Here is a 22,723-nt window from a genome sequence, read left to right as displayed (position 1 = left end):
GTAGACCGAGAGGCCGCTGGATCGATGAAATGATTAAGTTCTGCGGAAGTACGCGGCATCGCAACACACAGGACCGAGAGAATTGGAATCAGCTTGGAGAAGCCTTCATCCAGCAGTGGATAGATTCAGGCTGATGATGATGAATAATAAAACACAACATTTGGAACAATTGATATATTATTATATTTTTTATTAAGTACAAATAGACATTTATGTGATATGATTTATCATAGGAACACAAAAAACCGAATAAATCTAAAAAAGATCATTGTTTTCAAGTCACTTAGTAATTTTTAGCATTGTAAATAAATGCAATAAATTTAGACCTACCCAAAACTTCCGTAAAGGGTATTTTTAAAGTCAACAATAATAAAACTTATCCCTTGTAATTATTACAAACCACGACATAAATTAGTTTGCACTTTTCGTAATTTAATTTTAGATTCATTCATTGAATTGATTTAAAAAAAATATTTAACAGACCCAACAGTAAACAGTAATCCATCCATTTACACCAATTTATATTGGTCCCATTTCATATTTTTTAATACAATATAATATGAATAAATTTATATTATTACCAATAGATAAAACCATGTATATCTTGATTATAAAACATTTGACAGTCCAACCCCCATATCTTTAATTCAAATGTATTTTCAAGTTTCTTGAAGAAAAGTGTGCCTATAACAAAATTCTCTGGGTCCAGTGCACACTTATCGGCTTTTTGATTTATTACTTAGTTTTGAAGGTTAATGGTAATAAGTTATTATACACATTATACAAGACAATTGGCAGTTCTATTCGATCAGTGTATAACGCAATAATAAACTAAAACAAAGTATATTGACTGCTTGATCTGCAAACCGGCTAACTCTACTAGGCATTGTTCAGGAAGGAGAAAAAACATAATAATTTAACTATCAAGTGGAATTTAACAATTCCAACAATACACATGGAATTTTTTTTTACAAATAAGGTGCACTATGAATTAATACACTATTTTAGATTCCTTTTTATATATAAAGAAAATTTATATAAAGAGCGGAGTTGTTCCTTTTACGATATTGGAAATTTGGCACCTGCAGTTGTGATGTTTTGTGTGAAGAACGATAACGCATTTATTTATAAGTTTAGGAGTTTGAAATTTTGTGTGAGCATAGAAAACATGCTTTATAACAAAATGCCATCAAAATCTCATTTGTGGTCAAAAGTGCAGTTAGCTGGTTTGCAAATTAAGCAGTCGATATTGTGAATATACAATACTTAAGCCGCGGCCATGTCCGAGTACTGTGTTCTTGCTATTTAAAAATTAAGCATTCAAAGGAGACATGTAAAAATGTTATATTAAATACCGAGACAGTTGTGAAAAGAAAATTACAAAAGAATATCGAAATTCAGAACAGACGATTATACACACAAAAAAATTAAGAATCTAGTCTAGTAACAAATTTATAATCTTTCCAATTATTCACCGATAAATTCAACATTACATATTTACCTTGCTTCATTCGGGCAATTTTTATTTATGCGTTCTAGTATAATTAATTAATAAATAGAAGGATTACTGCATTCCAAAAGAACCTTTGGAATATTCAATACCCTACGACCGCTAATCATATTAGAATCTCATTTAAATCTATTTACCAAACAATACACAATTTAGAACGAAAGCTCATTTACCTATACAAACCCAATTTATTCAGTGGAGTGCTGTCTGGATTCTTCATTATTATGAAAACGTTATATAAAAGATAAAGCATCGATGAAGAGCCTCAGATTTAGTCAATTTAGTGAACCGGAATAAAAGCATCCTGTACGAAAACTACAACATGGGTGACCTGACAACTTATGCGAAACCAGCTAAGAGTCAATCCCTTTATAATCAGTAAATCCACCAGAACAGATTAATAAGATAAAAATGCGAAAGCCAATCACCATAGATATGCCACGGCTTTGACGGCATGTTTAATGAAGGGCAAGCCATAAAACGCAGAGCGTTAAATGTGTTAAGACATCTCATCGCTATTAAAAATTCATTTTTTTCAATGAATCTATTACTTTGACATTTATTACCTCAGAACTGAATAATTCTGGGTTGGACAAGCTGGTTCTGGTCCACACAAATGCGTGTTGCATTTACATGACAAACTTTAATGCACTCGAGAATCGTACCTTCTTACAACCATGCCCAGAATGTAACGCACTTCTCATTATTTTTGTGTTCACTAAATAAATCAATGACGCTTTACCTATATGCAACATATTTTGCATGTTGCATTTAAATAATAATGATTGATAAAGTAAGAAAACATTCCACAAAATTTGGCCATATTACATATAAGTAGTATATTGTACACATTATACAATTAAAAGATTTTGTATTTAGAATTCAAAAATTGTATACATTTTCATTCAAATTTGGCACCTCTTTTATTGGCACATTACATTATCAACTAAACCTTCAATAGGATATGTTGATGTTTGTAATAAAACATAGTAGGTACATGTACAGCAAAATATGATCATAATTATTATAAGACAATAGGTTCAAACATAGCATAAATGCCATATCTAGACTGAAACCACAAGTAGCTTTAATCCGTTTGTCATGCAAAAATTATGTTTTCAGTTATTTTTATAACTTATAGTCGTATCCGTTTATATACCGTTTACTATGCTCATATACTTAGTAAACGTACATTTCTATGAACGTATGTTTAGTATAGCATAAGGTTCAAAACTACATATGGTTTCAGTCTATGGATGGCCTTATAATAATATAAAGTCAAATAAAATTATCTAGACTCCGATATGTTTAGGAAGTAGCGTGGTGCCCACATATTTCACAAAGCTCACGTAATGATAATAGCGCTACCACCACTATTCTTCCTAAAGATATCACACTCTACTTATACAGTGTATAATTATTGAGGTGCTGAGAACTGAACGAAAACAAGTGTACCGGTGAAATTAAATATGCGATTGCAAATTCATTTTCAATCTGTAAATGAGATCTTATGTTCATTATAGTTTATTATGTTTGAAGGATGTCAACTATGACAATAACTACAACGTTTTATACACCATGTCCATGGAATATGATCTTAATGCTACATGTTCAAATCCTGTTTCACACATGAAATAGGTACATAATTATGTGGTGATGACAAACCTGTTCCAAAATATTTTTTTGATTATACGTTACTTGTACTCGCTAAATCCTCGGCACATATTAAGCACCTACCTGTGTGCTAAGGATTTAAATTTGAGTGATTTTTTCTATGTGGAAATATCTGATACTCATGACTGAATTTAACTACCTACATGAATAGTCACGATGAACTGACTACTGACTTATGCTGACCGTCGATGACTATAATAGTCAATCATAAATATGTATCACACACAAGAATTCAGATACCAATTGGACCGTCTCGACGCTTGTTGTAAATTGGTTTACTTATAACATACATTGTATGGATAGTGTTGGCAGTTTTGAAATACTAATACGAATGCAAACTAAAATTAGGTATGTATTTAACTTAATGTTTTGGGATCCGTAAGCCTATGAAAAATTTGTGCTTTGCCTAGTTTTAGATAGATATACTAGGTAGATACCTACCTCACAAACTGAATAAGAATACATAACGCACAAGTTAAGTACATTATAATGATTGAACATGGTAAAAATAAACATTATGGATTGTCGAAAATGAAAACCAGTTCCGGAAGCTTGTTGTATTTAGTTTTATAACTAAATGAAAAGCATACAAAATAGTACCCTATGATTTGATTATAATTGTCAGGAAAGATTTTGTTTTACACAATTGTAGAATGCACCGGGTTCTGACTGATAAGAAACAAACACGAATTGGTTTTTCTTGACCGTTTTAGTTTGTAGTTTTACACAAAATGGCATTCATAACTCGTATTATAACAAAAACAGTTTTAGGTAGTTAACAATTCATATTACATATTTAATATCATTTGAAATTTGTTATACTTTCTCAGTGCAAGTTTAAGGGTACGCTGCAAATAAAATCCAAAGATTAAAACTTTCTTATTCTTATTAAAAATATCTTTCTGGCACATTAGATATGACAAAACCTTGCAATAAATGTCAGAATAACAGAATACATATACCAATGCAGTATTCCCTGAGAGCTCTTCAATATGCTTGTGCACACACAAACTTTAAAAAAAGCACATGTCATATAAGAATTCGATTGCCGAACATAACTTAATCAAGTGAATGGAAAAATAAATCATTATACGTATGTATGTTTTCATTATAAAACTCCATTTGTAAAATTATAAACATGAATGAATGACTGCCTCCATAAATTTTTCATGTATCACACCACTCTACGCCTATAAACTTCGTGGCTAGCTTCATGGTTGTCTATGTTAACTACTCGAAAACTTTTAAGCCGTATCGTACATACAAAATCATCCTGATTGCAACACGTTGAATTTGTCAATGTGATTTTGTCAGCATTCACAAAACAAAAATTTAACTTAATGCACTGCCGCACACAGCGTCGATGGAACATTTTTGGTTGAGAAACATCCACTGTCGCATGCTACTAAACGATGCGGTCAGCATGGCGAACATAGCAAACTGTCGTGTCACTGTCCCGACTATGTGCGCAGAATAAGGTTGTAATATTGCTGGCACTTTTGTATTATGGTGAATTTCCAGAATCTTTTGAGTACACATGCAAGAAGTAACCTTATACAAACGTATCTTATTTATTGAATTATAGTTACGGCGTACGCCTAATATGTTGCCATTACAATAGGTAGGGGCCACTATATTCACACACAATTAAATTACATAAGTACAATATTATATCGTATTATTCATTTAATAAAAGGTTATCAGAATATTGAATAAAATATATAAAAAAAATTCAGATCAACATTCTTGTTAAAACTAATGATTTTAGCGACATATATTTGTCATGGGCTCATATATCACAGGACTTACATACATTAATTAAAATTGACAAAAATATCAATATGTTTCGTTCTTTGGAATGAGATAAAAATTTATATTTTAATAATAATTAAATCTAATAAATTTATATTTAAATACTTGACATTTTACCAAAATAACGTACATCCAAAGATGTTGAAGGAAACCTTATTCAATAGAGATGTAGCCTCAACAGGTCTATTTCATCAGATTTTTGGATCCGAGTAAACTCCAATATGAGTTGTATTCTGTTTGCAAAATAGTTATCTAAAATAACTGGTAGCAGTTAATCCATCGTAAGAAGTAGTACCTGCTTCATGTGACTTTGTTGTGCCGCCATTAACATCTATGGCAGACATTAACAAACATGCGATTCTAATCGAAATTCAGTTTACCTAAATACCAAACACTGTATATTTTGAGCGCCAAATAATCAACTAGGTACAACAGGAATCAGCTGAATATAGTAGAAAGGCTAATATTAAATCTCACAGGTGCACCAATCTAAGCTTCTGGATAGTTTTTCTGTTCAAATGAAATGATCCAAATATAATATTATGATCAATGCATAGGCTAGATTCAAATTTTATTTATAGTAATAGTACCTACATAGTAGATACAATAGGTATACTAGTATTCTCTAACCGAGTGATTTCCAATGAAGACGTAAATTCTGGGCACGTAAAATCAGACTTCTACAGTATTTTTAATAATTTGGAATAAATCTGATGGTTTACTTACTAATTTACCATACAAACTGTGAAGCAGTTTGTTGATTTTGCAGAGAAAAAATCGATTACAATAAACAGGAACATGCTTCAGCGATTTTTTAAAAGAGAAACTGCAGGAGCCTCCATCTGGCAGAAGACGGTTACTTCAACATCTTTGTGTACATCATTAAAAAACGTTTCAAAAAAATAATTCAATAAATGGAATGGACTTACAACCTATTTTGTAAACTTTTCTTTGGCAGACACATTACAATACTTTGGAATACTTTCTGTAAGTATATCAAAATGATATATTATAATCACTAAGTCAACATTGCATGTCTTAATTATAATCTAAATTATTTAAATGCAGTATTCAACATTTACATGAGGACGATTGTTTGGCTTGATTAGCCTTCAGATTTTGTACAACCTTATTTGGTTTCCCAGCGGCACACATCATTGCATATTCAACAGATGTCTCCATCCTGAAAACAATAATGAATTATTAAATCATAAAAGCATTTTCAATGAATATTTTAACTGTTCAAGTTACCAAAAATAACTGACGGTGTCACCGAATTTTAATTTTATTACATTAAGAACCAACAGGTTTCAGGGCCAGTAACACACCAGAAAAAAAAAAACATTATTACAAATACTTATACTACATTCAATTACTAAAACTGAATACATGAAGCACCTACATACATTGCATACCGATGAAGGACGGCGCTTACTAATGGGTTGAAAATTGAATAGATAAAAAGAAAATACATAATAATAATCCTATTGAAGGAATTAAGATCTCCATCTATAAATAATGATCACAGTTGTATGTACACAAAAATACCAAAAAGTATTCTCTCAAAGTCTCCATAGAACAGATTAGTATCCTACCATAATCTTTGTACTACAAAGTATGCCAAGAAATGGATTGAGTCATAAACCTATAAAATTTTAAAGGTCAGTTTATCTCATGAAATTGTTTTATGGATAGTAAAAAGTCACCTGCAGTGCAATTCTTATATAAATATAAATAATGATTCCAAATTTGTTTAATTTCTTTTATATCGGCATTAAAAATATATTTATATACGTGTGGAGCAGCAATTATGGGTTGGCTACTTTCTAATAATACATGTCTGAAGTGTCATCAAATACTGTTAGTACATAACCATATTTTGGCATAGTTACCTATACATAATTTTGTCCAACAGAATTTCAATTGCTTTCGCCACATTCTGTCCCGTTGCAGCGCTGGTCTCCAAGTAAGAAAGCTCATGATCGGCCGCAAACTGTCTCGCCCGCTCTTCGCTTATCACCCTCTTGTCCGGTATATCACATTTGTGGCCGCACAGCACTATGTCAGGAGTCGAAGTCAGCGAGTGGGTCTGGAAAAAAAATTGTGCATTTTTTATGTAGTACTTATTCAATTACAGTAGCATAGTTGGGAGAATGGATTCTCTGAAGCTCAAAGGAAGCAAGAAGAGTTGCTCAAGTCAAGGTCTAACCAGCTGTTGGGCCCATTGGACCGTCCAACCTGGTTGACAAAATCGCTATTTTATTATATTTAAAAAAATTGCAGTGTCATTCTGCAAATGTGAGAATCTCTTCACGTACTTCATTTGGCAGGTTTGTATTAGCTTTTGATCTATATTTTATCACCCATTACTGTTTGTACTCCGTACTCCTCTCTCCCATAAATACTCTTAACTTAAAGTCACGAAAACTCAATCAAAACACACTTGAATGTGTGGTGACCTTATAGCCCATTTACACGTGCATGAATTTACTGCTGGCAGTACATATTATCGCCGCCATAACAAGGAAATCAACTGCTTAATCTGCAAACCAAACTCCATTTGGAATTTAACAATTCCCAAAATACACTTGAAATTATTTTTTTTTAAAATAAGCTGCACTATGAATTAATTAATACACTATTTTCTAACTTTCCTTTTATATATAAAAAAAAATTACTTATATAAATAGCTTCCATTTACGATATTGGAAATTTCACACCTGCAGATGGCTGTTTTGTGTGAGGTACGATAATGCATTTATTTATAGGTTTAGGAGTTTGAAATTTTGTGATCATAAAAAACATGCTTTATATCATGGGTGGCCAACCCGCGGCCCACTGGGTGTCAACTTGTGGCCCGTGGGGCAGTGAGAAAATAAAAATAATATCAAATGCTGCCGCTAGTTGTGCTAATTTCGCAAATTGAGATTCGATATTGGCTCAAGATTTTAAAAAGCACCGTGTGCTTTTTGCTGCATTTGCAATGCCATTCTCCGTAGACGTGAATTTATTACCGGGAAATTTACAAATAGAATATTGTGAAATATGTTGCGATGAACAGGTAAAGGAGAAATTCCATCAGGTTGGTTTGGAAGAGTTTTACAAAACATGTTAGGACAAGCAGAAATATCCTGCATTTTACAAACATGCTCTAATGATGACTTCGTTATTTGGAAACACTTACACGTGTGAACAGATTTTTAGTCGGATGAAGCATATCAAATCCCGAGTGAGAACACGAATTAATGATGTGCATTTGGAAAACTGTTTGCGTGTAGGAACAACCTCACTCGATATCGATATTAATGCACTTAGTTCTGCCACACAAAATCAAACTTCTCACTAAAATTTATTATTTTTATATTATTTTGTTTATTTTTTATTATTTAAAAAAAGTCTAATCTAATAAATATGTTTGATTCTCATTTTTGCTTTATTTTATTAATATATTATTATATAATATATATTTCTTTTTTTTGTATAATAAAAAAATCAGTTGTGCGGCCCGGTAGGAAATCTCATTTTTAGAATCTGGCCCAGCTGCTGAAAAGGTTGGCCACCCATGTTTTATATCAAAATACCATCAACATTTCATTTTTGGTCAAAAGTGCAGTTAGCTGGTTTGTAGATTATGCAGTCGAAATGCTAGTGTAAACACGTACTATCGTGCAAGTTGGAAGAATACATGCATGGATTAAAAAAGTTCGGCGGCTTCTGAATTTTCACGCGATAGTGGCAACTTGCACGATATTACACCGGCGCACAGCCTTTTTACGTTTACTGATTTTCACAACTGGCCCGAACCTGCCAAATAGCACTACACAATGACAACAAACGCGTTCACTAACGCTTGAAGATTGAGATTGACGAGACAGTCAGCACTTTTGTGTGTAAATATTTTTTTTTTTTTCGACCATGTCTGATCCTAATAGGATCATATGGGCCTCCACAGAGTAGAGGTTTGTATTAACAGATTTTGTTTTTTACGAGAAATGGATGTCAGCCACTTGCTCAACCTGAGACCTACGGCATGATACTCCAACGCTTAAGCCGCGCGGCCACCGTGGGCGTATTTTGGTTGCATTAGAGAAGACAAATGTTAAATATAACCCCACCGTGGGTGTAAACATTTACAGCGATAGTTTAATTTACACACTATTGGTGCCGGTAAATACAGGAGTTATTAGTCTTGGAGACATTCCCAGGTATAAGCTTCACAACCAAATGCACAGTATCCATACTGCACTGGTTTCTTACACCAGGGGTTCCGGGTTCGATCTCCAGTGACATCATGATAAATATATTAACTACATAATTTTCTCAAGCTTGGGTGTTTGTGACTGTAATCGATGCCTCGTGGACTGTTGCATTGTTAAAAAAGAAAAAAAATAAAGCTGGTACCTTAAGCTGCTCAATCCAGTTTCGAACTTCCAAAAATGACAGTTCATTTGTCAAATCAAACAGAAGAAGAAATCCCATAGCGTCACGGTAAAAAGTTGTGGTCAGACTCCTGAATCTAGACATGACAAGTAAATAAGAAATATAAGTACAACGATGGCGACAAACACATCTTTTATAATAGACAAATAATTATAATGAAATTCAAGTAACAGTTTTATACATCAAATCACATTGGATAACATTACTTCTGTGTACTAATAACAGTAATAACCATAGAGGTATTAAATAAAAAGAGAGGCAAGAAATCGGTTTTCTCATACAACTGAATGAAGCAGGCCAACAATAGCCGAAAACTTCCGAGAAATAGCGTTGCGATAAAAAAAATGCAGGGCATATCAGAGGATTTACTTTGGTCATTATAATATACCTATATAATATAATGTTAGAGTGGAAATTTTGCCGCAAATTGATTACCAGCCTGCCTCACCATACCTATTCACTATACTTGTCTGCTTCACCATACTTTCATATAACCTGCCACCCCCCCCTAGGTAATAACCCTTAATGCAGAGGTTACTGTAAGTGGTTTACCAAGAGGCTGTGGAATATTCTAATCTTTTACTAATTATTTAAACTGTTAATTTGACACAATGTTAAGGGGGGACATGCTCCTCGTAGGTCAAAATTGAGTTTTTATTGTATTTTCAAACCATGATCCTGGACACTCCTTAAACGTTGTAGATAATCTATTTATATAATTTTGAAGCCTTATTATCCCTCATATTTATTTTAAACATTTGATGACTGCATAAAGTGTTTTTGTTAAATAAAATGGTATTCTTTTAAACCTCTCGCTCTAATGTTTTAGAATATAGTCATATTTCGGTACATAACTGTGTAGTGGTGTTAAGATTTTTTACATTTATTAATTTTTAAACGCATTTATAAAACCATTAGTATAATTTATTGTGAGATAATTTTTGTAAAATATTCACGATAAAAAATTATATTGATAATCTCTGTGATCCCAAATTTGACAAGAATTAGGCATTTTATTATTCAAAAAATCGCCAAGATTAACACATTTGAAGATAATTCTAAAGATACTCATTATAAGCTATGTTTTTGACCATTCAAGTGTGATAAACATCCTACGAATAATGATTGCTTTATAATAATTATTGACCTAAGAATAAGGTAGTGTTTTTTTGAAATACGCCATTTCTTTTGGCATTCCCCACTGGTTAAGCTACAACATACGGCCGTAGCCATAAATTGACAAACTATAATTAAAGTAGGAAGTAAAATTATGTTAACGCGCGTGTTTATTATAAAGCAATCATTATTCATAAGATGTTTATCACACTTGAATGGTCAAAAACATAGCTTATAATAAGTATCTTTAGAATCATCTTCAAATGTGTTAATCTTGCCGATTTTTTGAATAATAAAATGCCTAATTCTTGTCAAATTTGGGATCACAGAGATTATCAATATAATTTTTTATCGTGAATATTTTACAAAAATTATCTCACAATAAATTATACCAATGGTTTTATAAATGCGTTTAAAAATTAATAAAAGTAAAAAATCTTAACACCACTGCACAGTTATGTACCGAAATATGACTATATTCTAAAACATTAGAGCGAGAGGTTTAAAAGAATACTATTTTATGTAACAAAAATTCTTTATGCAGTCATCAAAAGTTTAAAATAACTATAAAGGATAATAAGGCTTCAAAATTATATAAATAGATTATCTACAACGTTTAAGGAGTGTCCAGGATCATGGTTTGAAAATACAATAAAAATTAAATTTTGACCTACGACGAGCATGTGGGCCGTTAAGGGATCAGCAATCAAACCAAAAACATTTGTGATACAGGGGACAAGGGAATGGTAATATTTTGAATTTATATCCGCCTACATGATCGCATCTGCATGACCTATTCTAGGCCGTAACCGTTTCCTCGTGCGAGGGGTACAAGACTAGTCAGTGCACTCTCCTAAGACAAAGACACAAATAAATGCTAGTATATAAAATTCTTCTGAAAACACCTAAAAACGAGTCGATTTCACTGTGGAATAATCCTGATGCCCCAAGGACACCGTGAGCCAAAAATATTTGGTAGCCCCTGCTATAATGGAATCATAATCAATGTTCGATATTAAGAGTAGGTACGGATATGTTGTTATTTGTATTTTGTTAGTAAATAATGGGATGAATTTGTGGGAGACGAGTTAACAAAACAGTTACCTACATTTTAGATATAAATAGTGCATGCTTCACTAAAATACATTATACCATACAAAAAGTCATGCATACTATGTCAAAAAATTCGAGACTAACCGTCTGAATATCAATTGTTTATCAATAAAAATACTTCAAACCAAAATCAAGTAAATAAAATAAATCACTACTAGCTACATAATATTAAACTGAATTTAAATGGATGCCGTCCGTAGGCATATTAAGGGTATTAACAAGATAAATATGAGAAGGTACATATACTAATTATATACTAAATGAAGTGCAAGTGTATTATGAGAGTTTTTCAATTAATACACATTATCCAGACTTTCCCAAATACAATTATTGTAGTAAAATCTACATTTTTTATTTGGTTCGAACAATTAATTGTTAAAAATTGTATCAAGTGAAGGAATGGAAAACCAGTAGCATCCACGAAAAGATATGCAGAGTATAGGGAAAATTGCAGAAAACTGTTGCAGATTTCCGTAGTGTCTATTCCAGAATGATCACAATCTTCAGTCATGGATGGGTTGACGGCGAGGAAGAAAATTATTTGTTATATATTTGTGTAAGCGAGTAAATATGTGTCGCTAGATTTCAAAATTAGCCAAGTCCATAATGGATGAATAGGAGAACAGCTTTTTTGTTTTCTCAAGTACATAGACACGAGGATGAAAGTTTATATTATTTCGATTATAGAATATTTAAAATTAATAAGTTCCACATTTCAATAATGCAGAAATGTTAGAAAGCAGTGGTTCTTCAGCAATTCACAAAAATACCTAAAGGTGGACTTGTCTGATTTTGAAATCTAGCGACACATATATTCATGTCATTAAATTTTAAATATTCTCTATTTAACATGAGTTAAGTTTGATGTTTTATTAAATTATCAAATTCAATGAGAAAAATGGTACTTGAAAATAAATAGTCCGGATATAATATAATTCAAGACACACATTTGAACATAACCACAATACAGATTGATAATTTAAAAGGAAATATCAATAACTATGAAGTTATGTAAAAAAAAAAACCAAGAATTTAGACTCAGGATAGAAGTCGTATTTCGTATTGGGAATTTAAAAGGCAGTTCAATTTTTGAATCGAATGATTATATTTATGGTTGAAAGTATTGGTAACATCAAGATATTTACAGAATAAACTACAATGACATAGGTATAGGTACCTAATAAAAATTTTAAGTTAGTGACACAAAAATTTTATTTTTTATACGAGGGTGGGTCAATAATTCCTTAGAAAAAAGCATTAAAACAGTTTTTATTTTTTTATTTTTTTTTTATTTCTCAACATAATCTCCTTGGAGCTCAATACACTTGGTTAGACGTTTCTCAATTTTTTTTAAACCGTCAGAAAAATAAGTTTTCGGAAGGTCCTCAAAATAAGCATTTGTCCGATCGATGACTTCTTCATTTGAAAAAAAACGTTGTCCACTTAGCCATTTTTTTAAGTTTGGGAAAAGGAAAAAGTCACTGGGGGCTAAATCTGGCGAATACGGTGGGTGGTCGACCAATTCGAACTTCAATTCTTCAATTTTAGCCATTGATCGTAAACATGTGTGAACACGGGCATTGTCCTGATGAAAGAGGATTTTTTTCCTGTTTAAATGAGGCCGTTTTTCTTCAATTTTGTTTTATAGCTTGTCCAATAAAGATGCATAATAATCCCCTGTTATTGTTTTTCTTTTTTCCAAATAGTCAACGAAAATAATTTCACGTGCATCCCAAAATACAGTAGCCATAACCTTACCAGCTGATTTTACGGTTTTCGCCTTCTTTGGACATGGTTTGTCTTCGCAATCCACTGCTTTGACTGTTCTTTCGTCTCGGGAGTATAGTGGTGTATCCATGTTTCATCTACAGTCACAAAGCGACGAAAAAATTCATCCGGATTGCGTTGCATGAGCGACAATAGGGCTTTAGAGGCCACCACCCTATTGCGTTTATTGTCGACTGTGAGCAAACGCGGCACCCATCTTGCAGAAATATTTTTCATGCCCAATTTGTCATGTAAAATAGAAATGACGCTACCTTTTGAGATCCCTGTAACCTCAATTATCTCACTCAACTTTAATCTTCGGTCACTTAACACCATATCGTGGATTTTATTGATCATTTCTGGTGTAGTCACCTCTACAGGACGTCCTGAGCGTGGTTCATCCTTTGTTGATGTACGACCACGTTTAAATTCATTTAACCAGTTATAAATAGTTGCAAGTGAAGGAGCAGATATGCCGTGAACTAAATCCAACTCATTTTTTATTTCCTTTGCTGTTAACCCTTTTATATTAAAATATTTAATAACAGCTCTAAACTCAATTTTCTCCATTTTCCATTTTTCCATTTTCCACAAGCAAATTTTTTTTTAAATGTACGAGAAACACACAACAACCCGACCAATCTGATTGAAACTTCGCAGCATACTGAATCGGTAGTGCCGCTGCATGAAAACAAACCGCTTACAGTACTAGTCGCGCCACCTGTCGGCTTTTCTAAGGACTTATTGACCCACCCTCGTATAACAATGTTTTATATAAATATTGTTATTTAGCTTAATGCCAGAACAGAAAATGTCTTAACACAAAAGAAAAAAGTCAAATGAATTAAGTCTTTAGGTTCAGGTGGAACTTTTGCATAATAAAACCATACGTTACGAAGATTCAATAGATAAATAATTATTAAGTACACGATGAAATTTATAAAACCTTGGATTGTTTCAGAGACGGCATACTAATACTTTGACAGTGACAGCACTCCCATTACATTATGATGGATTACAATGGAAGGAATGATAAGCGGCTCTCACCTTTCTTGTCCCGCTGTATCCCACAGCTGCAAATGAATTTTGTGATTCCTGCCATTCAGTTGGTAAATCTAGAAACAAATCTACGCTAAGCCAGCTACCAGAACTACAAAGTACCAAGACATGAAATTGTGTTAAAGTGAAAGCACTAATTCTGCATGGGAAAGAAAAAGGACGGGAACGTCTAAAAAAAGATTTTGGACACCTTTATACGTGAATTTCTATGTTTCGGCATGAAACAGACTAATTAAACTTACACTTTTTTTCCTAGGTAAAAATGTAAATTTGGTTAATAATTCGAACCATTCATCAATTTTTAGACATATCTCCCTTTTCCTTTCACAAATTTAAATTTAAGTAGGCTAAAAAAAAACCCTCACCATAAGGCCTACCTTCCGCTCACGAGAATACCTAAAAAAAGACGAGACTGAAACTAAAACTCCAGCCAGTATCTGGCTAATGTATTTCAATGGCGGCTCGCTCAAGGCAAGAATGGAATCTCTGTTTCAAAACATTCATGACTAAACTGAAGAGACGCGACATGCTAGTCTCCCAGTCTCTCAGTTTCCAATCCCCCATAAAACAGTGGTGCCAATATCAGTAGATTCGATGAAAAAACATATTTTCTTACCAAAATTGGTAGCACTGAACTGAACAAGCAATAACAAGTAATGACGTCAAAAGTTAAAGAAGGGCGAACTGATTTTTAATTCAAAATTTGTGGCAGGAGCTGAGAAATACTCCTGCCTATATAATTACAGACTGCCAGAATATTCCCGTAAAGATATTACGGAAAAAGCTTGGAATGAAGTAGGAAAGACAGTGGGTTTGACAGTTTGAGGTTATGAGATTATTATTTCAAGTGGGTTTCAGTAGCGCCGTGTGCGAAGCAAGTTTATGAGTTCCACCACCAACCAGTTTGTCGGATTTTAGTTTCTCCATGAGCGAAAGGCCTAACATCGTTTTATGTAAAAAAATTAATAAAGAAACAGTAAATACTCAATTAGGTATCTGGGGTATTGTAAAACCCAGGGAACAAAAAAATAAAGAGAAGTGGGTTGCCTTCTGGGTGAGGCTGAAAAAGGTTTAATTCTCAAGTGTGGAGAAATATTGGATAAACTTAAAGATGTGTTAAAGAATATTATATTATTTCCAATAATTACATCTGTATCATAATATGACGTATTAAAGTCTGTCATGTAAACCAAACATGCATTCAAAATTTGGAGGCTTTGTATTTCTTGGATTTAATGGCTTAATTGTCAAAGTCATAAAGCAAATCTCACTTTGAATTTTCGGTCTATGGCGACCAGCTTCACATTTTTATTTATTATTCTGTTCTGTGGCAAAATCCACACAATTAAACAACAAATGCTATGAATTTTCATATAAAGTAATTTTTTTACTGCTTATATGTGTTGCAGTGCAGCGAAGCAGTGACTAGCACTACCATCGGAGTTTGCAATTTATTGACGCAGCCTGACTATCGACAGTTTTGGTCGGTACATTATGACTGAATATTATAACAAAATTATGTGTTTTTTGACAGTATTTTTATGCCTGAAATGTGACTAATTTTAATGGTAAATTAAATATTTCATATATTATATTAAAATAATACTTTAAACACAGTCCATTGTACGGAAAGATTATTTTAATCAGATATGTTGAGTCTTCTTCCAGATGGAGCCCTATAAAATAGCTGAAATAAGTCCCAGTTTGAGGTAAGTACCTATGTAACATTTTTGTGTTAAAAAAATATATGGGAAGACCCAATCTTCCCAATTTCAGAGTTTGTATGAAAATAAATTAGTAGTCCCAGATGTTCAGAAAAAGTTTTTCTTCACGTCTTCGATTTTAATACAATATTTATACAATGTGCTGAAAGTGCTTTATAAAATTTTTATTTAAAATTAGATGGGCTTCAAAAAATTTGTATAGTTCCATAGACAATCAACATGATTTACATTATTTACAATTTTAAACCATCAACATTCAATATAATAATTAATAAGAGACCACTAATATTATGCCATGGAAGTATACAAAATTTATTATGAACCTTTATTATTGAAATATGTATAATATATTATATTACGAAAGTAGACTGTACAGAACATAAAATTCAGTACCTACTATATACATACTTACATATCGCAGATAACCAACCAATATATTTTATCTGACAATTGGCATATCAAATTAAGAAATATGTAGGTACACACTACTGAATAACTCTTGAATTCAAAGATAATAAACAAATAGATACCAGTGAGCAATTAATCCTACAGATATAATACTAATCTAAACCAATATAAATTATTATGTACGTATTAATAATTTTATTGCTACAAATAAATGCCCAATGTAAGGTTAAAAATAATCAAGTTTCTACCGATGATAAAAGTTCACATGCTTTAATAAAACTAATAATTTCTATTAACAATTATTTTTTGAATGATTATTTTTTGGTACGTTTGGTAATTTTGTTTTGTGCATGTGACAAATGCCAAAAAAATCACATTTAAGTGGTCGAGGACCTTACACACATCCCCATATCTGACCTATATAACGAAAATGACTTTTTGATGTACCTAATAAAAATTTTAAAAAAATATTGCGCCATCAACTGTGAAATTCCCGTATTTGTAGTTATTTTAATAAATAGGATACAGACATAATAGTAATTAATCGGCTAGACGGCAGCGACTTGCCTGCGCGGTAGACTTTTACAGCGCTTTTTGGTTTGCGCGAGCTTCAGTTTTCCCGTCCATATACACGGGCTAACCGAAACAAACCGGTTTGCGCAGCTAAGCTTGTGGTTTAGCATGAGCTTCTAGCCAGTGCTTAAGATAATACTAGGTATTTAAGCTTTATAATGTATTACGTAATATAATTAAAAATAATAAACAATTAATACATAGAAGAAAAATACCTAAAATATTATATTATAACAAAATATATTTTTTAACTTACTTTCAAATTTGTAAAAAAGTGATTTATGATATATTAACATTTGTCGGATAAAATTATAGTGTAATGAAATAATTTGTATTCATGGTTCCATTATTATAAAAATTAAAACCCAAATTACCGCATGCATTGTCGTAAATCAGTGAGTTGCCTTATAAGTCATGTGTTACAGTTACATGGAAAAAGAAATATTATACTATGTTCCTTAGACGTGTTTCAATTCTATTAAACGCATAATACATAAGCCCATTTATTTACATAAGTATGACTATGCATTGGGCCCTAAATTAATAATTAAGTGAATGTAGAAAAATTACCACAGTCTTTTCTCGAAAATCAATTCCAACAGTCGAAATAAACCGTGAATTGAATGTGCCATCAGTATATTGGTACAAAAAACTTGTTTTTCCCACGCCAGAATCTCCAACAGCCAGAAATTTTATCAAATAATCATAATCCACAGTTGACACCCTGAAAATTATATAAATAAGCATTAAATATATTACGAGGATATAAAAAACATGATAAATTTTTCCGACCATGTCTGATCCTAATAAGAATATCATATGGGCCTCCATAGAGTGGAGGTTTGTATTAACAGATTTTGTTTTTAAGAGAAATGGATGTCAGCCACTTGCTCAACATATTAGGTCCATACTCCGACTCATACACAAATTTAAAAACAATGTGTACTTGCCAAACCCAGGATTCGAACCAGGGAACCACAACAACATAGGCTGACGCTTAAGCCAGTCTGTCAAACCCAAAATAACTGAATAGTGTCATGCATGCAGGCCTGGCCTTAGAGCTATTGGGGACAAATGGGGCTCATCCTTAGCAAGAAAAAAAGGAAAGGCAAAAATAGAAAAAGTACGTTAGTTTTAAATTTTAATGAAATATTTATTGTAAAAGGTACAAGTCGGTTATTCTGGATACAGCGGCAAACACATTTTGAAAATAGCCGATATACTGGATTATTTGTCTAACGAATAATTCATTATATCGGCTATTTTCAAAATGCGTTTGCCGCTGTATCCAGGATAAACGTATAGAACCTTGTAAAATAATTGAATTGAGGCATAATAAAATTAAACTATTATTGATAAAATACGGCCCAGTAACACCATGCTGTTTTTCAATATATGTTTGGATCCAGAGTATGGACTTAATACACTGAACAAGTCGCATGCATCTATTTTTATTAAAAAAAACAAAAAAAAATCAGCTGTTAATACAACCTCCATTCTGTGGATGTCAATATGATCTCCTTAGGATCAGACATGTTAAAAAAGGGCTTTTTTCTGCTACTGACCACAACCTATCTTCGTTGAATAGGCACCCGACGACACTATAGTGCAAAAACATCTTCTTGGCTACGTATTAAAACTGTGAACTAACATGCTCCGCGCCTTTTTAACCGCAGTTCCATTATAAACTAACAAGTTTCTCCCATTTAGTAAACAAGAGCGCCTAGAAGCGTAGCCAAGATGTTTTCGCACAAAAATATCAATATAACTGATACCAACAAGAATAAAAGTCCCTGACAATTATGCAGATAAGTGTCTGACAGAAAATTGCTTAATATACCTACTAATCGGTAAAAACTATGATTTAAATGAAAACTTCACAAAATGTATCACTCTAAAAAACATGTAGTCTCCTTACATATTGGCGTTTTTTAGTAACGCTTAGTTTTTTAGAAACGCTTAGTTTTTTAGTCATGTTTTTGTAATTTTACTATTTTAATCATATTCAAACCCATGACAAAATTTGACACACTGTTAGCGTCCTGCATTTGAGCTGGGAGCAGCCCAGTCCGTCTTGAAGCATCTGACAAATTGAATTCAGAGCCGTTTCTTCTCATCCAATGTCATGTAAATAATATGGGGATATTGTAACCAATTATTGTACCAATTATTAGGTGAATCGAAAAATAAAATAAATTCATATTTGAATAGTATGACGATATAACTATGAAGGATAAAAAACATAAGACTATCGCTTTTATTTCTGGAATCTATTCAAAAATTTTCAGCTTCCATTAACATGTTTACATTCACATAAGCACATAGTATGACAATATTTCATGTATTATCATATAATAAGGTCAAAACTATTGTTATCCATTGACATTTACATGTATATTTGTTAGCATTCGAATTTTATCCCCCGAAAATATTATCACGTCATGGAATGAGACGTAAATATTATGATACAACAAAAAATATATGCATAAAATGCAGGGCCAAAGATTAGAGAAGGTACCTACATGACTATATTGTTAAAACAAAAGTCAATCAGTAGTAATTCTAAGCTTTATGTAAGTCTAGAATAGTCTACCTATAATATATTATCCATAATACTTACAATATACTGAACTATTTAGATTTCCAGTCAATTAAAGTAGTTTGTAAATAAAAACAAAAGTATGTGACAGCAGCTGTCACGCGTAACACACTGTTATCGTATAAAGATAACATACTAGGAATCTTAATTCCAATAAACCTCAATAAACGGATCCTTTACGGGTGCAATTGCATTAAAAACTCTACATTTAGTCATAATAATCATAGGTACAAGTGAAAATAAAAAATGGTATTTTATGCATTCGAAACAATATGATACGGTCAATCTATACTTACATTATGCGTTATAATAAAGTACAGGTGTTGTAAGTTTTTGTTATCTAGATAATATTATTTGCTCGCCAGTTCATCACAATTTACAAAATTGAAAATAACAATACAAAATTCAGGCGAGTCCTTCGAGCGGGTAGATAATATTAGACACCTGTTGACAGTTAATAAAACTAAATATATGAACAGGATTGCCAACATAATCCACCTCAACTGTCAGAGGTGTTTTTATTTGTTTTATGGCAATGATTTTATAAAAATACCTATAAAACCTAGATACCTAGGCATATTAATTTAATAATAATATTGTTAATTTAATAATTTAATATATCCATAATTTACTATATCCATTAAATAATATGTTACAATGGATTAACTCTGAATATGAGGAATATTACTGAATTATTGATTGTATTAATAATTATTGAATACCGAAAGAATATGGACAAGTTTAGTAGGTATCAACACAAAAAAATGTTGAATTTTTCTCTATGAGCGGTACAATAATTGTTTATGACCGGTGAAATTGAAAAATATGCAACACCAACGCAGTCTGGGCAACTTAACTACATTCTTGGCGCCATTTACAAACTCATTCCATCTAAAATAAGTTTTGAGAAGATAATGTAGGTACCTAATGCCAATCTTTGAAATATATTTTTTGGGAATGATATTATAATGAACTTTCATCGAACTATATATATATAAAATGAATGAATGTCAATTTACATCTAGATTAAGACGATTAAGACTACATTTTAGTCACTGTACGTACTAAGGGAGATCGTAGTAGTTGCGCAATTATTTTTAATAGTATTGGTGTCTACTAAAGTAGTATATTATTTTTATTGAAGTTATACTTCTTTAGATGCATTTGGGAAAACAGATCAGAGTGTATTTTTGGCGTGTGACAAAGTTGCGCGCGCAAATGTAACGCATGTTCACGCAATAATAATTTTGTCAAGGGACGGAAGTTTTGCCCGCCGATGCGACATAATTTATTTTGCGTGGCGACGTTCGGGTGTTCTAAATGCTGGAGGTTTGTAATTTTCAGCTGTGGCTTGGGCCGGTTGGGTAAAGACTGATTGTTGCAACTTTTATTATGATTATTCATTTTTCATTTCGGTCTCAAGCGTACATGAGCATGCGCATAGTCGTTCAATACCTACAACCAAGTAAACAGCACGTGTTGTAAACATAACCAATATTGTGTCATAATAAAAATATATATTTATAATCAAATTTCAGGAGACTATCATTTTACACCGTTAATTTATATTCATAAAACTTTATTTATATTGGAGTGTATATTTATTTTTCGTTGTAAAGGTTGTGTATCATGATTTGAGGCTATATTTATGTAAGTATTAGTTATTAGTAAAATTATATATCAATAAATATATAAATTTTGTGAATGTTGAGTTGGTAAATAATTCAACCAATGGTATGTTGTAAATTTACAATATTTAGACACTTCATATACAAAAATACATATTTTTACAGTTTAGGATAATATTTGTCGTATATCTCATGCCAATTTATTTATTAGCGGTTTATAATAATTGAAGAAAATAATAATTACTATGTTTCATCTCAAAAGCCAATATCACGTTTCAGTTAAACCATTAAATAGGCTATGTTTTACTTTTGATTTGTAATAAATTATTATTGTTAACGAAAATAGTTGTACAGTCATCAGGAATAGCGGTTTACTAAATTTTTCAAACACAGGTTTTGAAATTTTTTTCTTCCAATGTTGGTACATTCTGCAATAATATTTTGTTTTGTTACGCCAAAGAAGTATAACTTCTAACGCGCGTACATAAGTAGGTACACTAACCGATTTTTTTGTTTACATTACAAAATGGCGCTTTCTTATCATCTCATCAAATTATGCTAAATTGGAGTATTTGTCATAATGGAATACATATTATATTAATAGCTGTCAATACCTATTTTAAAGAGCCTTCGTAAGACTTTTAAAGACGCAATTAGAGGTTAAAAATATTGTTTTATAATAATATTAATTCATTGATTTCGGCGACTTTATTGTCCGTGCAGTCTGGCATTCGCTTTTTCAAATAAAATTCCCTTTTGGTGATTCAATATTGTCCTAATGCTAATTCATGCGACAAGAAGGGGTAGTTGGTAACAAAATCATGCCGGTGCACATGACTTCCATGTACAATCCCCATACCCATACACCTTACTTTGAGGCTTGCGATGCCCTGCAGACATAACTACTGGGGAATGCGGATACTCGCCTATTAGTTGCTGTGCCCGTCGCCACTATAGGATGAATGGACAAGACGTTGACCATTAAATTTAAAAACGTACTAATTTAAAAACAAAATGGGGATTTTAAATTGTTTATATTCTACACTCCACGGTGCACTATAAAGCAGTTATTATGTCGCTATGAGCTACGTAACATAAATTTATAAAACCCCATTTTCCAATCTCTTTATTTTATTTTATCCCCCTAAAAGGCCTAAAATAAAGTAATTAAAAAAATTGTTGTGCTGGTATAAATATTAAATTTGTTATAAGTATATTATTATTTTAATCAATACTGAAAAAATGGCAGGTGCAATTTTTGATAGGTAAATATTGAAAGTTAACTTAAAATGAGCATCTC

At 32.0% G+C, this 22,723-nt stretch overlaps 1 protein-coding gene across 1 annotated transcript; it reads right to left on the bottom strand.

The window, feature by feature from the left end:
* Positions 1-230: 230 nt before the first annotated feature.
* Positions 231-20,230, bottom strand: LOC147078983 (ras-related protein Rab-27A-like). The gene is made up of 6 exons (XM_085951778.1): positions 20,092-20,230; positions 17,767-17,920; positions 14,480-14,547; positions 9,398-9,512; positions 6,889-7,085; positions 231-6,179 (listed from the first exon to the last, which is right to left on the bottom strand). Coding segments are annotated over exons 1-6 (648 nt in total). The 5' UTR covers positions 20,094-20,230; the 3' UTR covers positions 231-6,067.
* Between the last annotated feature and the right edge of the window lie 2,493 nt (positions 20,231-22,723).

The sequence above is a fragment of the Rhyacophila brunnea genome, unplaced genomic scaffold (assembly GCF_057557595.1).
Source record: "Rhyacophila brunnea isolate RB1 unplaced genomic scaffold, BYU_Rbru_1.0 scaffold_10, whole genome shotgun sequence".
Taxonomy (NCBI): Eukaryota; Metazoa; Arthropoda; class Insecta; order Trichoptera; family Rhyacophilidae; genus Rhyacophila; species Rhyacophila brunnea.
This window is presented reverse-complemented; position numbering and strand designations above follow the sequence as displayed.